Source organism: Bufo gargarizans, chromosome 5 (assembly GCF_014858855.1).
Source record: "Bufo gargarizans isolate SCDJY-AF-19 chromosome 5, ASM1485885v1, whole genome shotgun sequence".
NCBI lineage: Eukaryota > Metazoa > Chordata > Amphibia > Anura > Bufonidae > Bufo > Bufo gargarizans.
Window position 1 is genome coordinate 179,415,690 of NC_058084.1, and position 19,340 is coordinate 179,435,029.

At 44.3% G+C, this 19,340-nt stretch overlaps 1 protein-coding gene across 2 annotated transcripts in view; it reads left to right on the forward strand.

Moving 5' to 3' along the window:
• STK17A (serine/threonine kinase 17a) overlaps nt 1-17,865 on the forward strand; it is a 34,488-nt gene extending 16,623 nt beyond the window's left edge. For both annotated transcript variants that reach the window (XM_044293090.1, XM_044293089.1), the window contains exons 4-8: nt 7,744-7,888; nt 9,878-10,004; nt 10,083-10,131; nt 10,272-10,448; nt 13,797-17,865. In XM_044293090.1, the coding sequence (XP_044149025.1) occupies nt 7,744-7,888; nt 9,878-10,004; nt 10,083-10,131; nt 10,272-10,448; nt 13,797-14,142 (844 nt within the window). In that variant the 3' untranslated portion in view covers nt 14,143-17,865. The remainder of the gene's footprint in view (nt 1-7,743; nt 7,889-9,877; nt 10,005-10,082; nt 10,132-10,271; nt 10,449-13,796) is intronic.
• Nucleotides 17,866-19,340: the final 1,475 nt, after the last annotated feature.

The following is a 19,340-nucleotide window of genomic DNA, read 5'->3' on the forward strand; positions in this document are numbered from 1 at the left end:
CCCTGGCATTGTGCCCAGTACTCACGCACCAAACACAAACAGTTTGTAAAAGAAAAATCAGCTCCAGCCTGTCCCTCTGTCCTTCTCACGCCAGTTGCCGAAGTTCCCTGCTAACCAGCACGTCCTGGGTCACTTACCCTGCCCCTCAGGGACCCCATGTTAGATATGGCTTCTGGGACTGCTATGTGCTATCGCTTCCCAGTAGCCGTGCCACCTCTCCTATGAATGGGAGGTTATAAAGGTCAGGACAGAATAGATTTCTGCCTTCGTGTTGCTTTGTGGTATTTGTAGTGCTTTCACACACTGCTTCCCAGGCTAAACATAGAGCAGACGATGAATATATTGTCTTTTATCCAATATCAGGAAGTGTATCTCATTTCCCCTTCATATAACAATGTTCATGAGGCTATTGCTGGACAAGCCCTTTAAGATGATGCAGTACCTGTGAAACACTACTAGTAACACTTGGTGACTAGTCAGGATGAATTCACACGCTGCAGCTATTCGGTTGGGGTTCTGCAGCAACTGACCCCATCCAAATGTCAGGGAATTCAGGGCACTTATTGTTATGGTTTTCCCTTCACTTTTTTTAATGCAAGGCGAAGACCGCTGCAAAATTGGCAACACATGTTGTTAAATCTAGCGGGTGGGCTCTGCCTAAGACCCCCTTCACACGAGTGAGTTTTCAGTGCAGGTGTGATGCATGAAGTGAACGCATAGCACCCGCACTGAATCCTGACCCATTCATTTCAATGGGTTTGCGCACATGAGTTTTTGTTTTTCACGCATCAGTTCTGCGTTGAGAATTGCAGCACATTCTATATTCTGTGTTTTTTCACGCAGCCCTGGCTCAATAGAAATGAAGGGTGCTTCAGTGAAAAACTCATTGCATCTGGATCCAGTCTGGGTGCAGTGCGTTTTTCACTGAAGGATGCTAGGAGATGTTTACGAATCTTCAGTCTTCTTTTTTTTTTTTTTTTTACACTCTCGTGAAAAACGCAGCAAAAGATTGCACCCGCGCAAAAAAAAAAAACTGAAATACTGAACACAAATGCAGACAAAACGGATTGAACTTGCTTGCGAGTTGGTACGCGTTTCACTGAACACACCCTGAACGCATCTGTCACGCTCGTGTGAAAGAGGCCTAAGGGTATGTTCACACAATGTAATTTTCATCATATATTCCACTACATCAAACTCCACCTCCGATTGGTTTTAATAGGAAGTCTGCATTGCTGTTTAAATATAATTTTATTTTTATTTTTGTTCGGTCTCCTGCATTGATTTGAAATCCACATTTGTGTGGAAACCGCGACTGGTTTGAATGGGGCCTACATGCATGCAGGGTCATGTTCTGTTGGATTTTTCCACTCCATAGAGTGAAATTTGCCTTGAGGGTTTGTACCACCTGACGTGGCGCCCATCTCTACAACTATAAACTGTGCGTAGATGTATTCTTTATGCCCCATCCGTCCTGCGTCTCCCGGGCTGTACTGAGCGTGTTTTCTGTTTGCACAGGTATCCGTGTCGAGCAGCTGACATGTTAATCTGCTGATCACTGCGGGGTGTTATGTTAGTGTCGTGTGGCCTGGTGCATGTGACAGGCTGTCTTATCACTCCGGTGCGCACCTCTTCAAGCTGCCGACATCCCACTGACAGGAACGCCTTCCCTCTAGAGAGCTTGCGCGGATTTGTCGTAGTTGCAGATAACATATATTTGATGCCTAAATGAAAACGAAAATATACCAGCCTGTTAATTATTCAAGGTTTTCAAGAAATTGCCTTTTTTTTTATTTTTGCCGTAACTTTATGGCAAAACCGCTTTAGGTTGCTGAGGTTTTCCAACTGCTATTTCGCACAATGGAAAGAGCGAGTAGAGCTCTGGGAAACGGTGAGCAGTCGGTTTAGTAAGTGCGTCTCAGACTTCTGCAATTTGCAAGAAATATATTTTCCCAAATATAAAAAAAAAAAATCACGAAATGAAGGAAATGTGATAAAATAACAAAAGAACCTAAATCCTGTGGGGTTCCCCACCGGTCTTTGTTTACTTGGCTGTCGTAATGACATGGCCTCACCCCCATTACACAGCAATGCTAGGTTCACGTAGGGTCGGGCATTTGAGTTAATTACATTAAAGGGGTCCTACGGCCATTTCAGCTAATCTGTAGTTGGTACAGATAGAATTTACTCCCCCCAATGCCGCTGTCTCCACAGGCTGGGGGCTCTTCCTCCTGGGTTTTGACTGGATGTGGACCCTTTTCCTGTTCACCTGCTTTTATTACTAAGCAGCTGAACAGAAAGAGGCAGCTACATTTGGCCAGGGCCCAGTGGAAGCACCCACAGCCGGTCAGTGCAGGAGGAATGAGGGATGGGTAACGAGAAATCGAATAATCAAAATTTTCGCAGTCTGCAATGCTGTATCAGCGCAGGCTGTGTAGTCTAGGTCCCTGCTGCCAAGACTGAAGGCAACCCACGCAAGCTGTGCTGATACAGCCCTCCAGATCGCCACAATCGCCAAGCTCCCACTGTAACGTCCAGGTCAGAGTACTGACAGATTTTTTTCTTTGTAGAACACAAAAGGGTGTCTTGATATGCTGCACACTCGCAGCACCTCATGTATCACATTGACTATAATGGGGGACCTAGGGTTTCTGCTATGTGTGGTAGCCTGCAGCTGTATTGGACAGTGGTATTTGTGTGGCATCTGTGCCTGAGGCTTCTACTGGAACCTCCGCCACAAATGTGACACTAACCTAAGGGCTGTTTCACACGAGCGAATGCCGTGCGTGACATCCGCTCCGTGAATGACAGCCAAGACCCGATGCGGACAGCAGAAGCACGGAGCAGTAACATGACTGATAATGCTCCGTGCCTCTCTGTGATCTCTTTACTACGAAATCACAGTGACAACTTTATCTCACTGTGATGTCGTAGTAAAGAGATCACAGAGAGGCACAGAGCATTATCAGTTATGTTACTGCTCCGTGCTTCTGCTGTCCGCCTCGGGTCTTGGCTGTCATTCACGGAGCAGATGTCACGCACAGCATCCGCACGTGTGAAACAGCCCTTAGGGTACGGCCAAACCGTTTTGGAAGAGTTTTTTGAAGCCTGTAGGATTGTCTCAAAGCCGGAAGTCAAAAGGAATCAGAAATATATAAAGGAAGGACTTGTATTTTTCCATCCTGGTGGATCCACTTCTGGCTTTGGCGGGAAGTCCTGCAGGCAGATCTGCTTCAAAGGTGACTTTTTTTTGTGTGTTTATGCTCCATTTTAGACACTTTCTTGTACCCTGCATACCTGCCTTGTCCTCTAGGGCAACACGTGAGACAGGAGTAGGAAGCAACTTCAGTATTGTGTATTAAGATGTGGAAAATGTTGCCTTTTGTGGTCCTTGGTGTGTTTGTGTGGGGTGTTTTTGCCACATTTTCTAGGCAGGAAGCAGGACAAACACATTTTATTTTATTTTTTCTCCATTGTGGTTTGTGTCAGTGGTGTGTGTTTCCCCCGAATCCCCCCCACAAAATTGCAGCATGCACACCTGTCACTTTAGGATTTCTACTAAGGACATGTGTACACATAGTGGAATAGGGAGCGTTATGGCCTATACCACTGTGTGCATGACTCTATATTCTGATACAGGAGCATAAATTCCACTGGACATGACATTCATTGGGTTTCATTCTATATTTCTTTTATGTGCTGGGTTTTCCTGTTTGCATGTTTAGATACTGTCCCAGTAACAATGAGGGTTTTGTAAAGGCAACTGCTCTTGACTTCTCCGCGATTTCACGCTCACCGATGCCGTATATGCATTCCTTTCCAGGTAGTTATTTTTTTTTTTTTTTTTAACCTCATCTGCCTTTTTAACATGGCATATTGTCTTCAGGGTTTTGTTGAGCTGTTGGACAAGAGGCCTCTTTGAGTCCGTGGTTTATATTTGGCTGGCTGCACCTTGTCCTTTTGTGCGAGTATGATACAATAGGCCAGTTCACTACTTCCGCCAGTCTTGCAAGGAGTTTCAGTCTGGAAGATCTTTGCTCCTTAGCATGTCATACAAGATTATACCTAGGAATATAAACTTTATGGGGGAGATTTATTAAAACTGGTGTTAAGGAAAACTGGTTTAGTTGCCCATCCCAACCAATCAAACCAACTGTGAAGGTTGGCCTTGTCCAAGGTCACTGGTACCTACCGTACGGTTCCTACCACCAGATGTTGCTTAGGCACTACATCCTAAATCTGGCTATATAGGAGCATTAGGCGGGTCCTACGTAATAACTAGAGCAGGGATCGGCTGTGATAAAACTACAACTCCCAGCATGCACGCTTGGTTGTTTTTAGGACTCCCATAGACGTGGATGGAGCATGCTGGGAGCTGTACTTTAAGCATAGCTGGAGTGCAAGAGGATGCTGTTCCCTGGACTATGAAATATGGGAAAATTTCTCATGACTCCATTTGAAGAGCCGCACTGCGCATGGTCTTCTGCTGAAGGTTGATTTTTGCGCAGTGGCGTGATGCTGCACGTAAGTTGTGGTCTGCGGCTGCCAAGAAACTTTGTCCTGTCAAAGTCTCCTTGTAATATGGCCCGAAGTGTATTTGCCGACTATAATAAAATTCTGAAATGAGTCACAAGATGCCTGATATGTCTATATTACAGAAAGTCATCTCATTTTGTGTGACAGTAAAAGTGAGGATCGCAGAGCCAGGCGTCCCTCCATGTCACACGTACACACAGAGGTAGACCGGGTCACCAGTTAATGTGGCAAAAGTGACCAGGGTATGTTACTGGGGATCTGTCACCACGACTCTGGACTACTATGGGCAGTAATGATGATACGATTTATTAATATAGCGCCACCATATTCTTCAGCGCTTTACAATTCAGAGGGTTCATGTTCAAAACAAGACCTAGCTAAACACTAACCACTAAAACACTAGGAGTGAGGGCTCTGCTCGCAAGAGCTTACAATCTAGATAGGAGTGGTGCTGTTGCTGGGAAAGAAGCAACCCCTTTTTTCTAATTTCAAGCTACCACTTTGGGACATCAGGGGCCAGATTTATAAAGTGTTAGCATGTTTTTTTTCCTCTATATAAGTTACAGTAAAACATTCCAGCATCTCATGGGCTCTTGGGTATATGATACCAAAACGCTGACTCTCACTGCTTCTTCTTCTGACCCTCTGTCTTTTTGGTTAGAGTGGTGGGCTACCTTTTTAAAGGGGTTCTCCGGGCTTTTACTATTGATGACCTATCCTCAGGATAGGTGATCAATATCAGATTGCGGAGGTCTGACACCAGTCACCACCGCCTATCAGCTGTATGAGGAGACGGAGTGCGCACGTGCCGTCTCCCTTCTCTCTTCCTGCTGCTATATCTATGGCAAAGGATAGGTCATCAATAGTAAAGCCCGTGGGCAGCATGTTATAAAGCAGAAGGAGCTGAGCGGACTGAATGTATAGTTTTATGGGACAATATTCTGTGTAACTAATAATTTATTAATATGAATCTGTTCATTCTGGTCTTGGGTGACCAGGGGGTGCTCCATTATTGGGCAGGATTGCCCATTAGACAACTAAGATTAAAATGTATAAATTACTATATATACATTATTTTTCCCCATAAAACTAAATGGCAATCTGCTCGGCTCATTGTGTCTTCATGTGACAGATGCCCTTTAAAAGTGTAACAATGATACCGTAAAACTGTAAGCTGCACCGTTCTATATGGTGCTTCCATTTAGGTGGAGTAGTAGAAGTATTGTAATTCAGTAAGCGTGGACATTTCATCTTCACTAGCGTCTGATAAAAGCGGCCAAATGATGATGTAAGCGGTTACACAAGCCGCACTCATTGTGTGCCATTGCTGTAGGCCTCCTCTATTGTATTCTCTCAGAGGCACCGTTCCATGCGTGCGGGTCCCACAGTCACTGCGCCGAACCCCTCCTGCTTCATGGGATCCTGAATGTTCATGACATAACAGCCTCCAGACAATTAGGTGAATGGTCCTCATTACTGCTAATATTATATACTTAACGCAATTGTCTGCCTCCTACAAATGGAGGGGTAGAAATTCTTAATGAACTGTGTAATATCCCATAACTGGGGTGTCCTGTTACTGAGCACACTTGGAAATGTCACCCATTGTATGACTAGCTTTTATCTGGTAATAAGTTCCTTTTTAGTAAGGGCCATCTAATCGAACCACTTAGTTTTTGCATGTTATAGACCAGAGTGCTATATGGTCAAAATGAACCGCTGCAATAAAACTGGAAGGAGCATTCCCATCGGAGACCTTTATGGCATATTTATTTAATAGGTGCAGGTTCCCCTTTTAGGACTCCCACCTTTCAGAAGTGCCCTTCTTCCCATTCTGCAGCTTTCTCCATTGTAGATTATGTACATTTCTTCCTAGCATTTCACAACTCCAATAAATGACATCTTATTTGGAGTGCCAACCCCCTGATGTTGCTGCACAGTGCACCTTTAGGAACTATATGTGAACAGCCACCAGACCTAAACGAGCTATCTGTCCTATTACAGGCTGCAGGTTGTGTACCCTGTCACAGACAGAACCTAGCTTAACAAGGTGAAGGGCAGCTCAGTCTATGATCATAGCCTTAAGGTCCATTCACACATCCGTATGTGTTTTGCGGATCCACAAAACACGGACACCGGCACTATAATAGAAATTGCCTAATCTTGTCCGAATAGGACATCTTCTCTTTTTTTCGGGAATGGAATAGCGGACCCGGAAGTGCGGATTTGCATTTCCGGATCCAGACAGCACATTGTGTGGCAGCATAGAAATGAATGGGTACGTAATTCCATTCCGCAGAATTGCGGACGTGTGAATGGAGCCTTAAAGGGAACCTGCCACCATGAAAATGCTAAATAATTTGCAGGCAGCATGTTATAGAGCAGGAGGAGCTGAGCAGATTGATATATAGTTCTATAGGAACAGCTTCAGTATAACTTGTATTTCATTCATGTAAATTCCTGCTCATTCTGGGCTTTAAAGTCCAGGAGGCGGTCCTATCAGTGATTGACAGCTATCTCCGTATACTGTTATCACTGATGGGACCACCTCCTTGTCTTCAAAAGCCCAGAATGAGTATGAATGAAATAAATGTTATACTGAATCGATTAAACTATACTTTACCCATAAAACTATATCAATCTGCTCAGCTCCTTCTGCTCTATAACATGCTGCCTTCAGCTCAGACACCATCTTCAACGTCAGATTCCCTTTAAAGCCAGGTTTACATGCGCCGACTGTGCAGGCAGTTATTGGAAAGGCACCATTCCTTCCCGATAATTGCCAGCTTGTCTAACAGATGAATGAACATACAGCAATCTATTCCACTGTATGGGGGACGAGCCGATTCATTGTCTCTGGGCAGTAGATAACTTCACACAGAACGATGGCCAGAAACTATGATTTAGGTGTCCACATGTATGATCATTTCACATGATGAATGAGTGTTTTGCACCTTGATCGTTTTATCGGCGATACGATACACAGGCCAATTATCGGGAAAGAGTGTTCATACTAATGTTCATTTGCAATAATCTGCCTGACAACTGCCCTGTGGAAACCTAGTACGTTTATTTATTTTAAGCAGGGGGTACTTGGCTTAGTCTCTATCCCCCCATTTGTAAGCATAGTCTTTCTATAGTCTGATATTATGAGGCTGGCCCTTCAGGTCACTTTGTGCTGATGTGACCGGTCTTTCTGTTCCTCAGTGCTGCCGGCGGTGAAATCTTCAACCAGTGTGTGGCAGAAAGGGAAGAGGCCTTCAAAGAGAAGGATGTCCAGAGGCTAATGAGGCAGATCTTAAAAGGAGTTTCCTTCCTACACCGACACAATGTGGTCCATCTTGACCTGAAGGTAAGTCAATAGAAGCTTTTATACATCCGCTGCTCTCTCCTGTCAGAAGTCCTCCTGAGGTCTGTTATTGTTGCACATCTGCAGTGGTGTCAGTGCTTGGGAGGGGGTGTATTTTAATGCCAGGGAAAGTGGCTAGGTCAGGCTTTATGACGTTACTTATACATAGACCCTCTAAATGGCTGTAAACTGCAGACCGGGTTAGAGGTGGGAAATAGAGCTTCAATAATTGGCCTCGCAGCTTGTTCTAGCGAGACGGCAACTGCTGATCGGACAAATCTCTTTCCAATTGTTTAACCTGCCGCTGTGAAGAATCAGCACTAAATGCATTAATACTTTGCTGGCCAAACTGCTACTCGAGGATCAGTAGGAAACTGATCATTCTGGGCAATTGAAATGCGTGGAATCCTTAGCAGACACTGGGATTGTAACGTAGAGGCGCGGCGATAAAAGGGTTCATTCTGTGGCTTTATACCTTGTGCATAGCACATTGGCTTTATCATAAATTTCTCCATAGGCCATTCTAGTCAATTGACCGTCTCGGGTGTGACTGGCATGGCGGAAAATGTTGGGACTTCACAACTGAGAACATCAAACCACTTAGTCATGTAAACCAACTTCACTAGTCTGCCTGCTATAAATCGTGTAAAGCAACTGGCGAGACGGTGCTGTAATTGCTGGGGTGCAGTGTTATGTGATGGTGGAGGCTCGGCTTACCAGTGACTCATGTGTTTGTTCTGAACAGAATATACTGAGAAGACATGGCTCGCTCTTATTATACATCCCGAAATTAAAATCCTGGTGTAAATAAAACTGAGCGAGTACTGTGTGTCCTGTGGCCGTGTACTATGGGAGTAACAGAGTTATATAAATGACTTGGGCTTCTCCAGAGGACTTTTAATAGATGTGTCCACCAATGCCTTCCCATCAGTAGTGGCCACTCTGGTGTCCTGAAAAAATGAAGAAAACGCTCTATAGGTGGCTATCTGGTTGGTCAATGTCCTTTCCACCTGAAGAGCTTTAACACGAGTAGGGATATCCTGGCTTCCGTTTCCGTATTTCCATTTTTCCGTTCAAAGATATAACATGTCCTATTATTGTCCACATAACTGACAAGGATAGTACTGTTCTATCAGGGGCCAACTGCTCCGTTCCGCAAAAAATGGAATGCACACGGACTACATCCGTATTTTTTGCGGAACACAAAATACTGAAAAAGCCATACAGTTGTGCACACGACTGTATTTTGTTTGTGCCCGATACGTTTTTTTTTTTTTTTGCGGATAGGATGTGGACTCATTAATTTCAATGGTTCCGCAAAAAACGCGGACAGCACACTGTGTGCTGTCTGCATCAGTATGTCTGTTCCATTGCTCTGCAAAAAAAAAATTGTATGTCCTATTTTTTTCTAGTTTGCGGACAAGGATATAAGGGTCCATTCACACGTCCGTAAGTGTTTTGCGGATCCGCAAAACACTGACACCTGCAATGTGCGATCCGCAATTTGCGGACCGCACATCAGACACTATAATAGAAAATGCCTTTTCTGGTCTGCAATTGCGGACAAGAATAGGACATGTTCTATTTTTTTTTTTTTCAGGAACGAAATTGCAGATCCCGAAAAAAAAAAAAAAAATGATCCCGAAGATGCGGATACAGGAAATGTGGATTTGCATTCGTTTCAGCCCCATTGAAAGTGAATGGGTCCGCAAATTGCTGAACAAATGCGGACCCAAATTACGGACGTGTGAATGAACCCTTATTACAATGGAACCGCAAAACGGATGCCACATGGAACGTCATCTGTTTTTTTGCGGACCGCAAAACACATAGTCGTGTACAAGAGGTTAGACTGCTTACTTTACTTTAGTTGGGGGGGGGGGGTTGGAGTTGGCAGATTCCCTTTAAGGCACTGAGTGTGTGTGTGTGTGTGTGTGTGTGTGTGTATTTACTTTACTTTACTTTTTTTCTTTTTCTTCTCATTATATGTAGCCACAAAACATCTTGCTGACCAGTGACTGTCCACTGGGCGACATAAAGATAGTGGACTTTGGCCTCTCCAGAATAGTCAATAACAATGAAGAACTGAGAGAGATCATGGGGACCCCAGAATATGTGGGTAAGTGTCCTGTAAGTTGCGCTCAGTTGGAACTGCTTGGAACAGCGGTGGAATAACCGTATGCTTCTCTCCTTCTAGCACCTGAAATCCTGAGTTATGAGCCGATCAGCACAGCGACAGATATGTGGTAGGTCACTTTTGTACTCTTCTCTACCTGGGACATATGTGCCTATTCAGTGTTTTTGTTTCTATTGGTGACATGATTGGGTACACGGACGAACCCCTCCACTGTAATGTGAACTGAAGGTATCTTTTCCTCCCCGACAGGAGCATCGGTGTGTTGGCATATATAATGCTCACAGGTACATCTCCTTTCCTGGGTGATGACAAGCAGCACACTTTCCTGAACATTTCCCAGCTGAACATCAGTTTCACAGAAGACTTTGAAGGAGTCTCAGATCCTGCCGTTGACTTCATGAAAAAACTTCTCGTGAGGGAGCCTGCGTAAGTGGTCATCCATTTTAGTAATGGCTCTTTTTGTATTTCCTGTGCTTATCTGCTCTTCCTGTCTGTCCTCTGCCAGATCCTGTATGAAGTGCTGAGTGCACACTTATGGTACATTTGTTTACTATGCGTGTCTGGTACTCGTTTGTCCAGGTGTTTCTTAAAAAGCATGACCTCATCAGTGTATTCATTGGAGTAGACAGCCCGGTTATCTGATCATAGGAAGGGCGCTCAATAGATGAGAAACGGGTATTTCTATGCTTCCTGTATAGCTCTTAATAGGGTTTAACTCTACCTTGTCCCACAACTTTATTAATAAGTATGTAACTCTTATTAGTAATGTAACTCTGAGCCATCCTTTTCTCAAAAAAAGAGGTTCCAGCAACACCTCTTCAAATCTTGATTGGGTCCCATCAGAATGACAAAAATCCAAGAAAGTACATGGTTGTAGTCTACCGGGTTGAGATAGTCTCCTGCTGTCCTTAGTCTTGGCTGGGCCACATCCGTTTGGCCCAGAGTATGGCACAAAAGAGGGGGAAAACAAATACTAAGAAAGGGCTGGCTCTAGGGGTGGGCGATATGGCCTAAAATCTATATTGCGATATAATTTTAAGCATGTGCGATATGCGATATTGCGATATATTGTTTTCTATATTGGGGGGGGGGGGGGGTGTTTAAATTTTATTTATTTTTTACTTTTTATTTATTAACTATTGGCCTCCTTAAGGGCTAGAACCCTTGTCATATTCACCCTAATAGAGCTCTATTAGGGTGAATAGGACTTTACACTCTCCCTGCTGCCCTGTGCATAGTGCACACAACAGCAGGGAGCTGACCATGGCGGTAGCCTCTGATCTGCCCCCCTTCCCCAGCCTCTGATCTGCCCCCCTTCCCCAGCCTCTGATCTGCCCCCCTTCCCCAGCCTCTGATCTGCCCCCTCTGGTAACGCAAACCCCCCCCTCCCTCCCTCGCCACTATTAATCATTGGTGGCAGTGGCCACAGGGTCCCCCTCCCCCTCCCACCCCCATCATTGGTGGCAGTTTGCAGTTCCGATCGGAGCCCCAGCAGTGTAATGCTGGGGCTCCGATCGGTTACCATGGCAGCCAGGAGTCACGCTGCTGAAGTCCTGGCTGCCATGGTATATTAGTGAGCAGAGAGCAGCGCATTATACTCACGTGCGCTGTGGCCGCCGGTCGCTCCTTCTCATAGGTCTGTGCGGCGGATTGCTAATGCTGTAAGCATTAGCTATCCGCCGCACAGACAGAAGAAGGAGCGACCGCCGGCCACAGCGCACGTGAGTATAATGCGCTGCTCACTAACATACCATGGCAGCCAGGACTTCAGCAGCGTGACTCCTGGCTGCCATGGTAACCGATCGGAGCCCCAGCATTACACTGCTGGGGCTCCGATCGGAACTGCAAACCGCCACCAATGATGGGGGGGAGGAGGGGGACCCTGAGGGATATGGCCGGCACATTCATTGGTAGTGCAGTGGCCACAGTCCCTCCCCTCCTCCTCCTCGGTCCTCATTGGTGTTCAGCGGCAGCCGCACACAGTGGGGAGGGAGGGACTCCCTCCTCCTTCCTCCTCCCTCCGCTGTGCCGGCCGGCTCAGAACATGGTGCGCGCGATCATATCGCGGTCCGGCGATATAGGCGATATGGCGAAAATCCATATCGTGGCCCAAATTCATATCGCATATCGCCTATATCGCCTATATCGCCCACCCCTAGCTGGCTCGCTATTGAGTCCTTTTCATCTAAAGACATATGAGAGAAAATAAAAACTCTAGTGCCAAAATTAGATCCCTCCCCAATCTTTTTGCCTGGTTCAGAGACATTGAAGAAGTGCCCTACTGTTATCCAAAAAATGCCCAAATATCAAATTTAAACTAAGCTTTGGGCCTCATGCACACGACCGTTGTGTGCATCCGTGGCCATTGTGCCGTTTTCCGTTTTTTTTTTTTCGCTGACCCATTGACTTTCAATGGGTCAGTGGAAAAATTGGAAAATGCACCGTTTGGCAGCCGCATCCATGATTCGTGTTTCCTGGCCGTGAAAAAAATAGGACCTGTCCTATTTTTTTCACGGCCAACGGTTCACGGACCCATTCAAGTCAATGGGTCCGTGAAAAATCACGGATGCACAAGATTGTCATCCGCGTCCGTGTCCATTTTTTCCTAACATTTCAATGGCAAACTTGACTTCGATTTTATTTTCATTTTTCATGTCCGTGGATCCTCCAAAAATCAAGGAAGACCCACGGACGAAAAAACGGTCATGGATCACGGACCTACGGACCCCGTTTTTGCGGACTTTAAAAAAAAAAACGGTCGTCTGCATGAGGCCTAAATGGGGTTGTCCAGTATTATAAAAACATGTCTGCTTCCTTCTTAAAACAGTGGCACATCTATCCATGGTTGTCTGGTATTGCAGCTCTGCAACATTGAATGGGGCTGAACTTCAAGCACACAATCTGGACAGGTGTGGCACTGGTTTTGAAAGAATTTAACAGTTTTTCTGATCCTAGACAAACCCTTTAAAGGGGCATTCCCATCTGGCACATTGATGACATATCATCAGAACGGGGCCCCCGAATTGAAGAGTACGCAGCACGTGTGCAGCATCCTCTCCATTCACAACCATAGTGGTGAACAGAGGGTGGCCATACATTCATTAGTGCCCCTTTTCTGGAGACCCACAACTATCTGACATTGATGGCATATCCTAGTGATCAGTGTCCCAGGTAGGAATAGGGGTTGTAAGGAATAAGGGGTTGTCCGGGTTCAAGGCTGAACCCAGATATCCTCTCTTCTGTATTCACTTAGGGTGTATGAGAGGAGCATCGGCGCATTTCCCCATTCTGCCAGACCTGCAAAGGGAAGATGACTTGCCTGCTTCCTTTTCCTTCTGCAGGCCTGGGTTCCAGCGATGTCAACATCCGGTTTGTTCGTAAGGACAAATGGTCACAAAACGCAAGTGGAACTGGACACCACCGCAGCCTGTGATTGGCTGTGGCGATGTCAAACCGAATGTTGACATCAGTGGAGCACAAGCCTGCAGGAGAAGGAGCCCTTTCCCCATTCTTACACGCCTTAAGTTCGGCAATACATTTCTGTGTAAAGCTGCCAGGTGTCTTGCCAACGGTTGTCCCATGGACCCATTGCTGTGCTAGTGGTGCCAGCAGTATAGACTATTAAGAAGGGAAGATTGATCCCTTTTAATTGTGTGGTCAGATAATGTTCTAAAATCCCAATGAGGAACCTTTTGATAGTTGATGAAATAGACCTAAGTTATCATGTGGATGGTGACAGTATCAGGCTTAAAGACCACTGGTTTTCTATTTCAGAGGTCGCGCGACAGCAGAAGACTGTCTTCAGCACCCTTGGTTAGCCGAAGGTGACCTCCCAGATCCTTACTCCAGTTCTATGAGCACAGTTCAAGAAAGCAAGCAAATCCTGCCAGAAGAAGAGGATGACGAGCTGAAAACTGAAAATTCTCTGGATGCAAGTCCAAGCCAGCCAGACACAGATGGACAGACTGTCACAGGGGAGCTGCTATTAATTACTACTTACACTTTGGGACAGTGCCGACAGACAGAGATGGAGAAACAAACTGAATCTAAAGCCATTACAAAGCGATTTAAGTTTGAAGAGCCAATGCTGCAAGAGATCCCAGGAGATTTTATCTGCTGAGCTTGGGCACTTGGAAATGTGTGACTTTTGGAGCTTGGACTTTTTGTTAAACGTGCAGCTGGTCATCATGGCAATAAGAATTCAATTCAAGCGTGCCATGTTAAATCTGAGTAAGCAGGCTCTGTCTGCGTGGTTGAAGACATATATATTTTTTATTTTATTTATTTTTAGTTTTTTTTGGCTTGTGCCTAATTCACCACCATAATATCACACTCTGTTGTGGATTTCTTAAATTGGCAGCAGTATGTATATCTAAATAGCGTCCATTTTGGGAAAATGTTACCGGAGTAAGACCAATGTTGGTCGGTATTAGAAACAGAAGATTTGGGTTAGCTTTGCTGAAATCTATCTAATAAATGAAAAGTAAAAAAATATGTATTTTGTACAGCCAAGATCCCGTACTATGGTGGAGGCAGCTATGTTATTGGTTTAATGGTTCTGAGAACACGTGGAAGTCATGCCCAGTGTTTCTTTGTAAGCACCTGTTCACCATGAGCATACCTAAGCCCCCTGTTACCTGCCATGAATGGGATTGGGTCCCTGCTTGAGGAATGTTAGCCTTGTGGTCTATGCTGGGAATATAAAACTCAAATGTTCTCATTTGAATGAGTTTCAGGATGCAGAGGCTTCAATATGGCTACCCCCACTGTATACAGATATCAGCATCCTCAGTCTAAGTTGTTCCTGTTTAAACATTGTGCCACTCCCATTTTCCCAAAAATAAATCCACAGGAGCGCATTGTAAATAGAGAAAAAAAATATATATGGGGAGCAAAAAAATATAATGTAAGAAAATACAATAATAAAAAATGTGCTGATTAATGGAGTCAAACCGCAGCGGTAGGATAGCAGCTCAGTGTATGTGACCATGATACTATTTCTGAGTAACCTTACACATTCAATGCCATTGGAGAAGGTGCCAAAATGTTGTTGTTTAACCACTTAACCCCCGAAGAAACACCACTTCTGTATAAGCTTAATGCTCTGAATCAAGTCGCTATAAACATTGGACTAAGTAAATGCTAGTTTGTGGTGCAGTAATGGGTATTTTCTATCACTTGCAGAAATGTGACCTAAGAATAGTGTCTGCTGAGGGCAGTGATGCACAATAAGGGCTCATTCACACGACCGTATGAATGGGTCCGCATCTGTTCCGCAATTTTGTGGAATATGTGCGGCCCCGTTCATTTCAATGGGACCACAAAAGATGCAGACAGCACACCATGTCTGCATCCATTGTTCCGTTCCACGACCCTAAAAAACAATACAGCATGTCCTTTTCTTGTCCGCAATTGTAGACCAAAATAGGCATTTTCTATATAGCGCTGGCCCTGTGCATTCTGCGGACCACAAAAAAGTGCATGGTCATGTGATGAACCCTAAGGCTGGGTTTGCACTCCAGTCTGCAGTACCTGACAGCAGTTCCATCGCATTTCATGGTGCATGCCGTGCTATTTTTGCCATCAAAGCAGTGGAGCAGCAGTGGACCCCATTGTAGTGCTGCAGACACCATGATGCAAGTATGAATGGAACAAGTGCCGGTGTCTGGATATTTTCACTTGCTCCATTGTTCGCTGATAAGATTATATGTAATAAGTGCAGCTTTGAGCAGCTGGGTAAATGAGGACAAAAGTTTGCACTATATTGGCATAGTTTTAGATCATGAAACGTTTGGGTATGTCCCACTTTTGGTGAACAGTAAAGCTTGCAGTCTATTAGATATACTGGTTGATGCTTTGTCTATATGTTAATGACCATTAATTACACTAGGATTCTCATTCCTCTAAGTGCCTCCTAACCTGTGCTATGTCTTTCTATGCAGACTTCTACACGCCCCATTATAACTGCTCATAAGATTCACTACCATGAAGGTTTTATACATTAAAAGCATTGGGAGGTTCATCTCAGCCATGCCTCAGTTACTCACTGCATTGTCATCTGGCATGGTGAATACCTGAGATTATGTAACCATCCTGACTGTGAGACAGACATGTGTCCATGTACCTTCCACTGTTCTATGTTCCTGGCATTCAGAATCCAGCAGACTAATTACATGTAAAATTAAGTCTTAAAAGTCCCTGTACAGTCAGGTGTCACTGTAGGTATAGGCCCCTGTCAGTCTGGGGAGTGAGAGGAGTTGGGCATTGGGTTTTACACCACTGTCAGTTGTATTTGTACCATTTTTATATGCATATTGATATTTTCATATTGAGAGTTAGAAGGTTTTGATCTTCAGTCCTGGATAGATAGAAGTACGCATTTTTGGGAAACTTTTTGATTCTATTTACTAGCTGTTACCTAGTCATTATATAACAAAACTGCTTTGACTGTCCTCTACCTGCGCCATTGTCCTTCATGATGAGTAATGTTTATTTCCCATGCCAAGTCACAGATACCAGTAGTAATTAGAAGAGCGATCATGAGGTTGGCATTTCTAAATTGCAACTTCAGCCATCTTGTCAGCTGAATGGATGACCAAGTGATGGTAAAATCTTGTGGTTCTTGGATATCGGCTGTTCCGTATTATCACACAGCAATTCAAGATATGGAGTCAGAATTAAAATAACAACTTGGGAACCTTTTGTATGTTCTGACTATATGTGAACCTTCTCTCCAACCATATACTACCACAATTACTTATGTGCTGGAGCTTATAATAAATGGAGTGTATGACTTGATCAATTCCCCTGCTTATATTTAGGTTCAATATACATGACGCAGTCATGAGAATTTATAATCTTAGTCACAACCAACACTGGCTACTCTGTATTCTTGGTCTCCTCTAAGCAGCTAGTGAAAACTGGGATGTTGTATTGAGGGACGTGACGACGGCCTACATAAACACCAACATTTTCAAGCCTCCTTTTATCTTGATGGAAATGTAAACTAATAACACAGGACCAAGTCATGGTTTCCCCTGCTTTCTCTAGGGGAGGGCTAGCCATGTCTGACCTACTCCTTACAGTACCAGAAGCGGAGTAGTGTTCATGCTTGATGCAAGGTATCACAAGGCCAAGGTTATATCCATCTGGCTGCTCGAAGATCTGTAGAGTCCATTTTTTTATGTGTCTGTCGTGCCTTTTTGTACAATAATTTTAAAGGTACCTGTCGCCTCTACGGTGGGGCCCTTGCTGAGGACAGCATAGTGTAGTTACAGATTTGCTCATTTCAGCAGGCTGTTACTTTTGGGCTAAAATTCAGTACTTTTAGTACTGACTGAGCACACACCAGAGCTGCAAGGGAAGATGTCTGAGACTCATGGCCCGTCCTCCCACCCCTGACTGTCAGATCTCTTTCCTACGCTTAACTTGAAAGAGACCACCAGTCATGAACAGGAGGTAGGGAGGACAGGGCCATGAGTCTTTTAGACTCCCTTTCAGTGCTGGCACACTGTGGGGTTCAGACTGTCAGTACTGTAATAGCTGTATTCTGGCCTGAAAGTAAATACCCGCTGAAATCATCAGGTCTGTCTATGCTATGCTGCCCTCGGCGAGCGCACCTTAGTAGAGGTGATGGGTTCCCGTTAAATAAATCAGAGCTGTTTTTGTATAGTTCTATTAAAGTTTGTAAGTTATAAGCAGCCTGTTAATAAATCCTGTGTTATGTTTATTACTGGAAAATAAGATGTGTTTCTACTGATGGATTTTTGAGGCTAGAAAAGCCAATCCATGCATTGAAGCTGTTTATAATAAAGAGATCTTCCACACTGTGGATGTTCAGTAACCTGCGTGCTGTCTCTTCTGTCAGTGGTGTAGTGTGACTTGGGTTTTAACCTTTCTGCAGTCCATTGGCAGAATACAGATAAGTCCAAACTGCAGTCTATACATATTAGATAGCTGTTGGCTTCTTCCTCATCTCCTAAGAATGGGGTCTTGCATTCCGGGGAATTGTTAAGTTGTCTGCATATAAGTTACATGGTTGGCGGGTTCAGGTACAGCGCTTGACTATCTAAGAAAATCCCATAGAAATTAATGGAGAAGACACATGCATGCATGACCAGTCTCTCCATTCATTGCAGGGGTATGGGGCCTCCATTCTTGCGATCGTTAGGGGTCTCAGCAGTAGGACCGCACTACAAAAAAGTTGTGCATGCACTACTTTTTTGCGGTGCTGAGGCATGGCCAAAAACACCATGGAAGCACTTCGTAGTGGTTCCGATCCGTGCTTCCGCACCGCATCAGTGATGTGGGGTGTACACGGCTGGTGCCCCGTGTATTGTGGACCCGTCGTATGGGGGCTGCAATACAGCCATGGTGTGGCAACGGCCTCGTGCATGAGCCCTAAAGGTGTGTGTTTTTTTTTTTTGTTTTTTTTTTTTTAATTCCGCTGTAGAGACTCTGCAGTGTTTACGCCAGGTGTGAACCCACCCATTGGGTGCCTGAACATTATGCGAAATCTTGTGTGGAAAAACATCAGTATAATACAGTACCAGCAAAATGTATGATATTTGAGAAATATGTACATTTTCCTTAGGTGTGGAAATGAACCCGCTATGTGGATTTTGAAATGCACATTTTTTTTTATTTATTTCAGTGGAAGGGTGAGATCTGTGGAAAATCTGCACCAAAAAGGTGTTAAATAGTGTGGCTTTTTGTGGGGTTTTGACGCAGATTTCTTGCAGACTTTCTACACCATGTGCAGCTACTCTTACTGCTATGTTTGCACATAAGCAATGTCAGAATAGGTAGGATTTTTATTATTTCACAAGTGCAAATAGAGTTTTCACTCTACCCTTTAGGAACAAAACAAGATGTTGAGGAGAGAGGAAAAAAAACAGCTCTAAAGGTAAAACTATACAGTCAGTGAGATATCTGGTCCACTTGCAGGATGCCATTCCACTTCAGCAGTGATTTGGGGGCCCTTAAAAGGGATGAGAAGTAAAGAGCTCACCAGGACAGAGGTGTCCAGACCTTGGAGTCAAAATTTTTGAACAATTTGACAAAAGGGTTCTAATTAGCTGACATAATGTAACATACAGGTTTTTTTTTTTAAAATGATGCCTAAATCTGAGGTTTGTAAAATTATTATTTTAATAGAATTACTGAAATTGCTCATTTCTGCTATTATTCTCCTGTTCTGGTAATTCCCCTCAACAAAACTGAATATAAAAAAAGTTATTTCTATTGGATTCTATGGATTAGGAATTGGTGATATTTTGAGTGACCCTATAGGAAACATGGTTTTTCAGCCACATAGCT